General features: G+C 41.5%; 1 protein-coding gene across 6 annotated transcripts in view; it reads right to left on the bottom strand.

Moving 5' to 3' along the window:
• Nucleotides 1–4,446: 4,446 nt before the first annotated feature.
• The window catches only part of KLKB1 (kallikrein B1), a 35,972-nt gene continuing 26,279 nt past the window's right edge, over nt 4,447–14,139 (bottom strand). For 5 of the 6 annotated variants that reach the window (XM_032149056.2, XM_032149055.2, XM_058436994.1 and 2 more), the window contains 9 exons: nt 12,592–12,751; nt 11,695–11,804; nt 11,374–11,536; nt 11,162–11,274; nt 10,838–11,006; nt 8,088–8,263; nt 6,779–6,874; nt 5,553–5,692; nt 4,447–4,904 (listed from right to left, as the gene is read on the bottom strand). In XM_032149056.2, the coding sequence (XP_032004947.1) occupies nt 4,713–4,904; nt 5,553–5,692; nt 6,779–6,874; nt 8,088–8,263; nt 10,838–11,006; nt 11,162–11,274; nt 11,374–11,536; nt 11,695–11,804; nt 12,592–12,751 (1,319 nt within the window). In that variant the 3' untranslated portion in view covers nt 4,447–4,712. Of the gene's footprint in view, nt 4,905–5,552; nt 5,693–6,778; nt 6,875–8,087; nt 8,264–10,837; nt 11,007–11,161; nt 11,275–11,373; nt 11,537–11,694; nt 11,818–12,573; nt 12,752–14,139 lie in introns of those variants that run through there. The other variant, XM_032149060.2, reaches the window with a different exon arrangement.

Genomic DNA, 14,139 nt, shown 5'->3' with positions numbered 1-14,139 from the left:
TGGTTTGGTCCTAAAAGGTGGGACAACTCGAAGAAGGGAAGGGGGCTTCCAGGTCATAGGTAGATAAGAGACAAACAGGTGCATTTTTTTGAGTTTCTGATTAGCCTTTCACCAAATACGCAATTTACAAGAATAGTCACTCATGCCTTAGTGTGGCCCAGTGAAACAATATGACAAATGAGGCAATCAGATACGCACTTGTCTCATGTCGGCAGAGGGGTGACTCTGACTTCTGCCTGTCCTTTTTCCACAAGGAATTTCCTCGCGGGCAAATTGGGAGGAATGTAGCTTTTTAAAACCTTTTTAAAGCTTAAAAAAGGTTTTTTATAGCTTAAGAAAGCTACCTTATTTAGGAATAGAATGAGAGGAAGGTTTGCCCAATGCAGTTCCCAGCTTGACTCTTCCATGTGGCTTAGTGATTTTGGGGGTCCCGAGGTTTATTTTCTTTTCAATGGATCATAGGTGGGAGATGTATAGGACATTTGGACACATTGTGACCTAAATCCTTTTGCTTGGGACAGGAACGACCACAGTGGCATCAGTTGACTGAGACCCCTTCTCAGGCGTGGCCGTAATCAACTCTCAGAGCTCCTTCTCTCATCTATCAAAACTTGCCTTGAAAACGGACACAATAAAAAAGAAGGAAATCATTCCATTCGCAGCAACGTGGATGGAACTGGAGGTCATTATGTTAAGTCAAATAAGCCAAGCACAGAAAGACAAACATCGCATGATCCCACGAAAGATGATTTCATGGCCGTAGAGAGTATACGGTGAGTACCAGAGGCTGGGAAGGGTGTGCGGGTGGGGGGTGGGGACGAAGAGAGGTTGGTGAATGGGTACAACCATAGAGTTAGAAGGAATATGTTCTAATGTTTGATAGAAGAGTAGGGTGACTATAGTTAACAACAAGGTATATAGTTTTCTAAATAGCTAGAAAAGGACTTGACATGTACTCAACACATAGAAATGGTCGGGTGATGGGTATCCCAACACGCTGACTTGATCATTACACATTCTATGCACATAACACAATTTCACATGCGCCCCATAAATATGTACAAATAGAATGTATCAAAAAGTAAAAAATAAAGGAAGAGAAAGGGCACAGCCTGCCGTGTCCTACAACCCCTTTCTTGCTGTTCCTGAAATGTCTTCTTTTCATTATGAGGTTTTAATGCTGACATGAGATCAGGCTTTCTCAGCCCTGGCATTATTGATATTGGGCCAGGAGAACTCTCTCTTGCGAGGGGCTGTCCCCCACATCGCAAGATGTTTAGCAGCATCCCTGGCCTCTACCCACTACAGCCAGTTGCACACCCTCTCCCATTAGGACAACCAAAAATGTCTCTAGACATTGCCGAATGTTTCCTGAGGTGAAGGGAGGGCAAAATCGCTCCTGGTGGAGAAAGACCAGTGTCAGATGATAATGAAAATAACAAATGGCGGTTATAAATGCTCTGTCATCTTTCATCCTGCTCCTAGTAAGAGGCAACAGGATATCGGTGAGAGGACATTGTCTGGGATAGGAATGCTGAGCTTTGTTCCAGCTCTGTCTTGCTAGTGACCTTGAGCCAATCATTTTACCTCTTCAAGTCTCCACTGCCTTATTTTTGTAATAAAGGTGTATCATCATTAGCCATTTACTACTGAATGCCCATGATATGCAATATGAATGAGAGAGCCTTCCTAAAAGCTGCTCACAGTCAAGTAAAGCAGACAGACAAAAACAATAACTGAAAGGAAAAGTTCCAAGTTTACATGAGGGGGTTCCCATGCCTTGGCAGGGACTGAGACAGATGTTGGTGCCCTTGGCTGACCTTGGAGCCGGATGGCTTGTGCATGTGCTTGCATGCCACGTGTACACTGCCACCGCAGGAGGGCAAGGCCAGCTTGCAGGATTGGCACTGCCACCAGCCTTTGTGAAGTAGAACTGCCAGTGACCCACGCCTCCTCCCTTCACTCTTCCTCGTGGGAGTGAAGTCATCCCAGCCTCTCATTTTCTTAGCCCATTTCACACTTTTTAGTCCCACGAGGCTATAAGTGTGTGAAGGGCTCCTCGGTTACCCCTGTGTATGAGCACACAGTGAGTCACCAAGACACCATCCCAGTCCTACTGGGCTTTGATTGACAACTTTAAAATGACAATTTATGCCTCGGGAAAGTTCCATATTTCAAAACTCTCCTCTGTTTTGCCAAACTAGGTCATTCCCTGACTAACAGAGGCCAAAGGTTTACCCTGCAAACATTCCAAAGTCCTGTTCCAACACCCTATGATCAACACTCAAGGACTGAGATAAAAGAGTTTCATTGCAAACCATTTTTTCCCTTTTAAACATAAAAAACATCCACATGAACAAAGACTAATGTCTTCATCGCATGCAAAGGCAAAAGTTTAAATAGTGCGTTTTTAAAATCATTTCATGGAATCTAGCCAGATTTTACAAAAGCCATTCAATTCTAAAGTAAATTTTTAACTCTTCAGTTTCCTACTGTCTCTTTTGCGGATAGCCCAGACCTCATGTTTTCCTTCAGCCTCTCCACCTTTAGCCCCTCCTACCACCCAGTGTGTCTTTGAGCAGGGGTTCCCAACCCCCAGGGCACAGATCAGTACCCGGTCCATGGCCTGTTAGGAACCAGGCCGCACAGCAGGAGGTGAGTGGCAGGCCAGCAAGCATAATAACCGCCTGAGCTCCGCCTCCTGCCAGATCCGCAGCAGCATGAAATTCTCATAGGAGCTCGAACCCTATTGTGAACTGCACATGTGAGGGATCTAGGTTCCTTATGAGAATCTAATGCCTGATGATCTGTCACTGTCTCCCATCATCCTCAGATGGGACTGTCTAGTTGCAGGAAAACAAGCTCAGAGCTCCCACTGATTCTACATTATGGTGAGTTGCATAATTATTTCATTATATATTATAATGTAGTAATAATAGAAATAAAGTGCACAATAAATGTCATGCACTTGAATCATTCCAGAATCATCCCTCACTACCACGCCGGTCCGTGGAAAAACTGTCTTCCACAAAACTGGTCCCTGGTGCCAAAAAGGTTGGGGACCTCTGTTCTTGAGCATTGAAGGAAAAACCCAAACTCTTTCAGAAAACCTCTTTTTTTCTATTTTTCTACTTACATAAGATTTTGTAAATCACCAATTCTGTGTAAATGTTGTTCAGTTTAACTGAACTGAATCAAGCGAGCTGGTATCAGTTATGGTGAGCCTCGGCATATGAGGAATTTGTGTGGCATAGGACTTCTATCATCCATTCCAAAGGCTACCATAAATTTACAAGTCTGAATTTTATGAAATAATTTATACCTAACAGGGCTGGGTGTGGTGGCTCAAGCCTGTAATCCCAGCACTTTGGGAGGCCGAGGCAGGTGGATCATGAAGTCAGGAGATTGAGACCATCCTGGCTAACACGATGAAACCCCGTCTCTATTAAAAATACAAATATACAAAAATACAAAAAAATTAGCCGAGCATGGTGGTGGGCGCCTGTAGTCCCAGCTACTCTGGAGGCTGAGGCAGGAGAATTGCATGAACCCGGGAGGTGGAGGTTGCAGTGAGCTGAGATTGTACCACTGCACTCCAGCCTGGGCAACAGAGCAAGACTCCTTCTCAGTAATAATAATAATAATAATTATTATTATTATTTATACCTAACAATGCTTCCTTTTTTTGAGACAGTCTCACTCTGTCGCCCAGGCTGGAATGCAGTGGTGCCATCTCGGCTCACTGCAGCCATGACATCCCTGAGCTCAAGTGGTCCTCCTGCCTCAGCTTCTGGGGGAGCTGGCTGGGATTACAGGTGCGCACCACCACGCCCAGCTAATTTTTGTAGAGATGGGTTTCGTCACATTGGCCAGGCTGGTCTCGAACTCCTAGGCTCAAGTGATCCACCTGCCTCAATCTCCTAAACTGTTGGAATTACAGGCGTGAGCCACCACGCCAGGCCTAAAAATGCTCCTCGAATTACTACTGCAATAGCCCATACCCACTGAGCCTCCAGGGCTAATGCCCCTTGCAAAGCAGATTCCTTGCCTGCCATGAAGGCTGTGCAATGCTGCAGCCCCTCGACTCCTCGGCACGCGCAGCCTGGACCTTCCTAGCTATGCCCTGGTAGCAAAGTTAGGAGGCCAAGAGGCAAAGGTGCCCGATGGGTTCAGGTAACTCATCTCTTTCTTATAAAAGTGGGTGTTCTCCCTTCCTCTCGGCAGAACAAAACCCAAGCCCGCTAGCTCTTTGCCACACGTGAAGCAGGCAATAATGGGTTTCAGGGGCCAACCAGGTGCAGCACAGAGAGGAAATTACATCATCTTTGAGATATACTGAGTTCCAGAGGAAGCAGTGCAATTAGAGGGATCCCAGGAACTGTGCTGGAACCTCGACTACTTACTTTCAGTTCTGTTTCACAACCAGAAGAAAACAACATTTGCTAATTGTGATCTTTTACCATTTTATTTCACAACACACAATCATGGAGAACTCAGTTGTGATCTCGCATTGTCAGCTCCTGGTTATGGCATGCTGAAAGCGGGCTTCAGCCAGACATTGTCCTCAGCAGCTCTGAGTGCACTGTGTCTTTTGTCCTTATGACAGGATGCAAAGAAGATGCCACTCTCCATGCTTTGCAGATGAGGACCCCCAGGCTCAGAATTTGACTTGAACTCAGGTTGTGAGAATTGCCTAGTCTCTGGACTCCTTCTCATGCTGGTGAGTGCATCCGAGCGTCTCCATCACTGCTCTGCGTTTTCTCTAAGATCCATTCCAGGTACTCAGCGACTTTGGTGTAGACACCAGGTTGCTCCCTGCGGGCACAGCCTTCGCCCCAGCTGGTGATGCCCACCAAACGCCACATTCCATTGTGTTTGCAGACTAAGGGACCACCTGAATCTCCCTGAGTCACAGTGGAAAAATAAAATAGTAGAAAGTTACGACAATGGGATTCAAATAAGTGACTGCCTCTAAAATTCTGTAGTCCACTACACAGCAACACACACACACAGATACTTTTGTATTTTTTTTGTAGAGATGGGTTTCATCACATTGCTCAGACTGGTCTCAAATTCCTAGGCTCAAGTGATCCACCTGCATTGGCCTCCCAAAGTGCTGTGTGTGTGTGTGTGTGTGCAAGACCTTGCTTGCCAGACACACACACATACATACACACACACACTCACTCTGTCTTAAAGTTCTCCAAGTATCTTATGTGCCTGCATTTTTCATATCCCCTTTTCCATCTGAAATAAATCTAACAAAGAAATCTTGATATCATCATCCCAATGACAAAGAAGTCTAATGTTTTTATATTATTGTATGTATATTTGCCCCTCTTAAGTTAGTGCATGCATAGATTGTGACATATCATAAATAATGTAAATATGTATTATATCTATTCAATTTGTTAAAAGTTACTTATAAATTTATCAGATCATTTGTCTCTGAATTTTTTAAAAAACTATGATAAAGTATACTATTGGAAAATACATTTTGAAATGAATTTCCTCAAGCAGCCTATTGTGTTCTTCATAATCTCATGCATTACCTTACAAGCATCTTTTCCCCCTTCTTTATAGCCAGCACAGACCATCCGTTGGGTTATTTTATAATCCTGATATCTTTTCTGGCATTCTTCATTTGTTACCAAAGGAATGTTTACCTTTTGTAGAATATCTTGGATTTCACCTGTGAGTAACCAATATATAACTTCAGAAGGAGAAAACACAATAAATAGGAAATATGGAAATGAGTTTTAAAGTGAATCAGAGCAGTGTATTTTTCATAAGGACCTTATCTTTGAATACAAATAGTAAAAACTGGGAAGATAGTGTTACACACACACACACACACAGAGAGAGGGAGAGAGAGGAAGAGAGAGAGAGAGAGGAAGAGGGAGAGAGACAGCGCCCTGTACTGTCCTCTTATTGCCTATGTGGTGTGGGGACAAGCCCAGCACCCTGGGCTGATCAGAGACCTTGCTTCCATGTTTTCTGCCATCCCCTCATCTCAGTGGCAGTCCCCCAGAAATCCCATTTTATATTTATCACCTAACAATCCAAAGCCTGGAAGTTCTCACTTTTCATTTATTTGTTTTATATATTCAAAATTATAATTTAAAACTATATTGTTTCTGAAAAGCCCTCAGAGCTTTGGCAACAGAGGGGTCTTTTGCTTTTGAATAAATGCAGGCGAGCATCTCTCATGGAGAACGGTGTTGGGAGCTTTCATGGCTTAGTGAAGATTATTTTAGATTTCTTCGTGTCTCAGATTACCAGTAAAAAATCTAAAAATGTGAATTACTTGCACAAAGGACTGAATTGGGAAAGATGGACAGAGTTTGGCAAGCTACCTTCTTCTGTGAAGAATGACACAAATATGATTCTCCATAGTGAGATGACACACCTGCCTGTGCTCCCGGCCATCAGCATCCAGGGAGAACACGGTTTTGGGAGACGGGAACGCTGCTAACACTGAGGACCGGATGGTCTTGCAAGGGCTTGTCAGCCCTAGATGGGCCCAATCTGCTTCATGCAAAGTCAAGCTAATGATCTTTATAATGAAGTAAGATGCTTAAAAGTCTCCCTAAAAATTTTTTTTCAAGCCAAAGCAAAAATACTTTTTTTAAGAATAACTGAATAAATATTTGGGAATAAATAGGAAAGATAAAGAGTTTAGATATAATTTCAGACAGAAGCCGATTAAAACGACCCACTCCATGTATTTCAACATGTAAGACTTGCTCTAGAGCAATATTTAAAGCGTCATGCTTACCTTTTTCCTTCGAGAAGCCCCATCCGGTTACCCAACAGTTGGTATAAATTGTGTTTGTGTCACCTTTGGAAGGTAGGCATATTGGTTTTTGGAATTCTGAAACATAATTTTTAAATTAGAGTTTGGTCAAATAAAGTTACGGATATAGACTTTAAAAATATATCTTTTTCTTTTTCTGTCTTCTCTTTCTACAGAGTAGCATCAAGAATAACTTTTTTGCTTTCTGCCCAACTTCTAAGGCTAATGATTCAAGAAAATTTGCCACCACCATTTTTCACGTGACATTTTTGGTGTTACAATTTCCTGAGTTAAATTCTTAAAACTCAGAACCTAAATCTACGGTCAAAAGCATTTAGAAGTTCCTGCGTCTTATTCCATGTATACTGTCCTTAATAGTCATAGCAGGGTGTCTTCACTGTTCCAGACATGAAGTGCTTTAATATATTGATTATGACAACAAACCCAGGAAGAAATTATCATCCTCATGTTACAGATGAGGAAATTAGAGGTGTAAAGAGGTAAAGCAATTTGCCTGAGGTTACATAATTATTTGTGTGAAGTGGCACGATCTTGGCTCACTACGGCCTTGGCCTCCTGGGCTCAAGTGATCCTCTTGTCTCAGCCTCCTGACTAGCTGGGACTACACGTGCACACCACCACACCCAGTTGTTGTTTTTCTAATTTTATGTAGAGACAGGTTCTCACTGTGTTGCCCAGGCTGGTCTCAAACTCCTGGCCTCAAGCAATCCTCCCACTTAGGCATCCCAAAGTGTTGGGATTCCAGGTGTGAGCCACCATGCCTGACCATTAATGTTATTGGATACAGTGGGTATTCAGCTCCTGGCAGCAGCAATGAACCTCCAAAGGCAACACCTCTGATCACGATGCTCTGGCCTTTCCAGGGCTTCTTTCTGCATCAGTCTCTTTCCTACCCAAATTACACCTGGAAGGAGATATCTGATCCCACTTGCCCTCACACATTCTAATATCCCTAAGCCCAAAGCAATGACACTTCTGCTACTCTTGTCAAGCAAGCCCAGTGCCTCTCAGACGGCACAGACATTTCCTACACCCATTATTTCCATCACCTGCATGCAGTTGTATTCCTCCCTGAAAGAATTAGTTCACATTTCTTGCTCTTTAAGTAGAAGAGATTTCACTTCACTTCCCATGCAACCTTCACCTTTCCCTCAACTCCACCCGTCAGAAAACAACAATAGTCTCTCTAGATGTGCCCTCTTGTTCAAATTGATATGAAAATATCAACCAGTACAATTCTGCTATCCACCTTCTTACATATGCTACATACCAGTATAATTCAAAGGAGCCTGGAGTTTTATCAAGGCGATATCATGATTCCCTTCTGAGACTTTATAGTTTTGGTGAATAATAATCTCTTTTATTTGTGAGAAAGGTGTTTCTTTTGTAATGTCTGACAGATTTAAAATGCCACTATAAATGCGCCAAACATCCTGTAGGGGAAGCCTAGGAGAGAAAAATAAATACCTGTTTGAAATTGGGCAGGGCTTCCTTCAATATTGTTCCTTTTTCCTATCACTCTCTTTCAAAGAGAACTGGGAAGGAAATACTACATAGGACACATTTTCTCCCACCTAATTCCTCCTTCTGGTAATTTTTCATCACCAATAGCGGCAGTAGTGAATCTCTGAAGATTCTATTTAGCAAATTGAAAAGTGTACATTTATGTAATTACATCATGCTTACTGCAAGTGAAAACAAAAAGGATGCTGCTGTCCCATTTCTGAGAGACACTGTAGTGGGAAGAGACTAGCAATTTAACATGGAAAAATTAAGCTCATTCACCAAAGCTGAACCTCATTGCTCCACTAAATTCAGAACGATCAAGAAGTCAGGCTGATCTTCTAATGCTCTTCTAATTAGGCAGAGTAGGAGGACTTTAGTGTTGTTTAAAATATCTCTATGCAGCTGGGCACAGTGGCTCACACCTGTAATCCCAGCACTTCGGGAGGCCGAGGTGGGTGGATCACTTGAGGCCAGGAGTTCGAGACCAGCCTGACCAACATGGTGAAACCCCGTCTCTACTAAAATTACAAAAATTAGCCAGGTGTGGTGGTGGGCACCTGTAACCCCAGCTACTCAGGAGGCTGAGGCAGGAGAATCGCTTGAACCCGGGAGGCAGAGGCTGCAGTGAACCGAGATTGTGCCACTGCACTCCAGCCTGTGTGACAGAGACTCCATCTCAAAAAATAATAATTAATTAAAATAAATATATAAATAAAGTATATCTGTATTTTGGAAAGTATGAAAATTTAAATAAATTCTTTAAAAGATGAATGTATACTAAGTGCATCCAAAATTATGATCTAAAGCAAAGCCTTATTCTGTGCAAAGATCTGGAAACCTTTATCATCACCAAGTAGTGCAAGGCATGTGTGCACAAAATTCTAGAAAAAATGTTGGAGATATCAGGTGCAAAGGGGCTTTTTTTTTTCAATGAAATCATTGCACTTTTATGTCTATTATCTCTCATAAACTCACAATACTGAGCCTTCAAGAATGAAAATTCTTGGTCCCAAATTGGAGGGCATTTAGTAAAAAAGACACCTACTATTTCCCATCTTGGGCCTTTTCTTCCAGGCCAACCACCTTAAAACCACATGCAAGGTCATGTATGGCGGAGCCCTTTCACACGATGACAAGGTGGAGGGGACTTGCTCCACCCCCGTGTACCACCGACTGCTGTATTTTGATGGCAGTATGTTCAATCCTAGTGTACAGCATCTAAGCATGAATTTCACTAAAACAAAAATACTTTGTGTTTATTTTTGAGAAAAATCAAGTATCTTCTAGTATTTCTTTTGCTTTTTATATGCTTTGTCCATTTCTACATTTCTTATTGAATATAGAAATCATAGTTTACATTTTTGGAATAGTGTTCATGTTCTACACACAGTACTAAGCATTTTAAATGTGCCACTTAATCCTCCCAATAATGTTACAAATTCGTTACTATTATTATTCATATTTTAGATAAAATAAAGCTCAGAGGGATTTACAAATCTCCTAGGGCCACACCTCTAATAAGCAGCAAAGCTGTCACTCAAGCCATGTTCTGTCTAACTCCAAAGCCTCAGTGTTTTAAGACTTACCTAACATGTCTACTATTTGACCAATAAAATTGAAATAGATCAAATTACATACACTGAAATATACAGAGTACAAAACTCTCACTTTAAAAAATTATTATTACTTAGTATATTTATGAATCAAAGAGCAAGAAGTAACATTTCTATGGGCCTGACAAATAAGTCTTTGAAGAACACATCAGGGATTGGTGGAGGGATTGGTTGTGGGATTAGTGGCGGGATTGGTGGTAGGTGGTGGGATTGGTAGTGGGATTGGTGGCGGGATGGGTGGCAGGATTGGTGGTGGGATTGGTGGCAGGACTGGTGGTGGGATTGGTGGTGGGACTGGTGGTGAGATTGGTGGTGAGATTGGTGGTGGGACTGGTGGTGAGACTGGTGGTGGGACTGGTGGTGAGATTGGTGGTAGAACTGGTGGTGAGATTGGTGGTAGGACTGGTGGTGAGATTGGTGGTGGGACTGGTGGTGAGATTGGTGGTGAGATTGGTGGTGGGACTGGTGGTGAGATTGGTGGTGGGACTGGTGGTAGGATTGGTGGTGGGATTGGTGGTTGGTAGCGGGATTGGTGGTGAGATTGGTGGTGGGATTGGTGGTGGGTGGCAGGATTGGTGGCAGGATTGGTGGTGGGATTGGTGGTGTGATTGGTGGTGGGATTGGTGGTGGGTGGTGGGTTGGAGGAGTGGGGTACTGTCTTCGTTTCTCTTTCTGCGGGAGAATACCCACCCAGGGCCATCAGTCCTGTATAGAGACCACACTGTGTTCTAATGGTCAGATTGGTCAGTGCTTGGACCCTACTAGTTAAATGTTGTGAATACCATCCCCACTTTAACACGTCTCTATTCATAAAGTCATATGGCAGTGAAGCAGCTGATCACAGATCCTTCAAAATGAAAAGCCAAGATAAGACTCTGGATGAGATGCATCCAACACTTACCCATCAAAGCAGTGGGCAGCAGTGAGGACCCACTGGTGTCCTATGAGTGACCCTCCACACAGGTGCCTCTGAGCCGTCAGCTTCACCTGCAGGCTCACCTGCCAGGGCCACTCTCCCCAAGAAGAGTTTGTTCCTCCAACAATGCGTGCGCTTGTTTTTGTTGTGCAGACTGAAAAGAGAGTGTTGACACTAATGGTTGGAATTAGAAGTGAATCAACGTCCCTTCTAACCAAGGAGAACAAGACACATAATTCCTTAAGACTAAGCAAACCATCAACATGACAGACGTCCCTTACAGTTCTGTGAAAAAGTGAGGTTACTCACCAGAGCTGTCCCCAGTGTTACACAATCTCAAAGAGTAACCAGAGCTCCCTTCTGTCCCATACGTAATCCTAGTTGGAGAACCATCCAAAGATAATCTTAAGAAACACTTACACCTAGATGAAATGAACAGTAGAAAGAGTAAGCCTTCACCGGGGGAAAGAGAATATGAAACGGTCATGCCGACTGTCTTTGAAAAATAAAATTTCCTTTACTTCTCTTCCTTACAGTCTTCTGGGAGTAAAGAATAAGTGAAAAACTGACAGCGAATCATCTTTGTGCAAGTCTCTTGGCAAACATTCACTCCTTTAACGAAAGTCACATTCAATTCTTCTCCTCCAAAGTCAACTCCCGGGTAAATTTTAGAATGGCAGGGTTCTGTGTCAATTATAAACGCAAAAAGATATCAAATGAGAAAAGCAAGGAACGACATTTACACAAGTTTCTGTTACCTTGAGGATTGTTTCATCACTGTTGCTGTTAAAAGTCATGAAATAGGTTACATTTTATGTAATATTATTATCAAATCACATTACCAGGTAAAGTTCTTTTGCAGGTTAAAAGGCTATATCCAGATATGGTGTTTTCTTGAGGAGTAGAGGAACTTGGTGTGCCACTTTCAGATGTTTTAAGAAGACAAACATTTCTATTTTTTTTAAAAAAAGCAAGACAGAAAGAAAGAAATTTGCATTAAAGTCACTGGGCAAATACAAAAGCAGCTCACACCCAAAAAGCAACTCGGCAAATTTTATTCTTCTGGGAAACTCTCTTCAAAGTAAATCCGACTACAGGACTCTAATAAATTGCAGAGATTAAATCAAACCACAACTCCCTCTGGAGAAAACTAATAGGCACAGACAACCTGAAAAGAGGACAATGATGAAGTTCCACCTTCTAACTGGAAAAACAAACAAACAAAAAAATCAAAGAACAAATTCTGGGAATTTATGCTGCCGATGATATTACATAACTAGACACCCTTCTCTTAGCTCCATGCTGTGTGTAGAAGAGGGTGGGTTATCTGAGATAAAGACAGTGGGCCAGAGCCTTGATCAGAATAAACAGGGCTCTAGTTTCTGAAACAAAGAGAAGAGGCAACAAGCTTAAGGGCTATACTGCCAGCGAGTGGATTTTACTCCAAGCTAATACAAAACATGAAGATCATGTTTTGAATCTTCTTTCAAAGGCGTCAGATCCTTCTTTCTTCTCATGGCTATTGCTTCCTTGATTCAATGGTAACATTTGTTTTAAAGTAAGAGAAGATAGGCAGAGAAGTCTGCTAATCTCTTAACTAGTCTGCACCTGGCAGAAAAGTACCTATTTACACTGCACGTTCAAGTGTTTCGAGGGAAATGAACGAAACTTTTAAAGACTCAGACTATAAAATAAAAGTGATGAAAGTACAGCAGCAAGTGCTCCCCATGCATACTTGCCTTTGTGACTCGATTTTCCACGCATTTGTATAGAATGTAAAGAAGAGGCAGTTGGGGTGATAGGTGCAGATGGTTCGACACACAAAAGCATCCGGAGTGAGAACCCTGGCAACATCCACATCTGAGAACGCAAAATGCTGGAAGACGTTCATGTGGCAACCTGTGAACTCACAGAGAGAAGATGTTCCTTAGGAAATGACACGAGGCTAAATTTGCTTGTATTTTGTCACCATGGTTAAGGAAATTGTGACTATTTATTATTCATAGTACTAAACACCCTAAGTGTAAAAATGTCCTGTAAAATATCTCCAAACTGTTTGCCATTTAGAAGAAGGCAAAATTGGTCTAATTACTCTAAGGGGCAAATTCCTATTTCAGAGAAATAAAAGCTGTGCTCCCAGCTCCAGTCACCACCATTGCCAAATGTTTGCATTACTCCGCATGTGTTTACATCTCCTTTATATTACTCTGACTCTGAGGCCTTAGGAATGTAAGGGTTTTTTTGTTGCATTTTCCTGAATATTATAAAAAATTTTTTAATAAGAAGTGATTAACAAAAATGCCTTGTGCCCATTAAAATTAGAACAGGAGACAATCCACTTTTATTATCATTACATTAATATGGTCTTATATCTTAGTTTTATTTTATTGTGTTCATATCATTTATGTAGTTTACTAAATTTGATAACACATAATTCTATTGATACTTATTGGTCTGCAGATTCAATGCATTCTCTATCAAAATCCTGCTGCCTTTTTATTGCAGAAATTGACAACCATCCTAAAATTCATATGGAAATGCAAAAGATCCAGAATAACCAAATTAATCTTGAAAAAGAACGAAATAAAAGCACTCAGACTGTCTGAGTTCAAAACTTACTACAAAGTTATGGTAATCAAGACTGTGTGTAACTGGCATTAGGATAGACATATAGGTCAATGGGACAGAACTGATGGTCCAAAAATAAACTCCTACATTTCTAGACAATTGATTTTGAAAAGCGTTTCCAGACAATGGAATAACTGAATATCCACATGCAAGAATTAAGGTGGATTCCTACTTTACACCATATACAAAATTTAATTCAAAATGCATCAAATGCCTAAATGTAAGAGCTAAAACTATAAACCTCTAAGAACAAATCATAAGCAAAAATCTTCATAACCATGAATTAGGTTTTGGCGTTTTAGGTAAAGCACATGCAAGAATAAAGCCAGACTGGATTTCATCAAGTTTAAAAACTTTTGTGCTTCAAAGAACACCATCAGTAAAGTGAAAACATGACCTGCAGATGCACAGAAAATTTTTGAAAATAATATGTTATAAGAGTGTAGTATCCAGAGTATATAAAGAGTTCATACAACTCAACAATGAAAACAAAATAACCCAATTATTTTTAATGGCTAAAGGATTTAAACAGAGATTTTCCCAAAGAATTGATTAAAATTGAAAATAATCATATGAAAAGATATACAACATTACTAGTCATTAGGGAAATGCATATCAAAACCACGGTGAGACGCCACTTCACACTGCCTAGAAAGGCA

The sequence above is a fragment of the Hylobates moloch genome, unplaced genomic scaffold, assembly GCF_009828535.3.
Source record: "Hylobates moloch isolate HMO894 unplaced genomic scaffold, HMol_V3 SCAFFOLD_3, whole genome shotgun sequence".
Taxonomy (NCBI): domain Eukaryota; kingdom Metazoa; phylum Chordata; class Mammalia; order Primates; family Hylobatidae; genus Hylobates; species Hylobates moloch.
The sequence above is the reverse complement of the archived record's forward strand: the minus strand, read 5'-3'. Positions and strand labels throughout refer to the sequence as shown.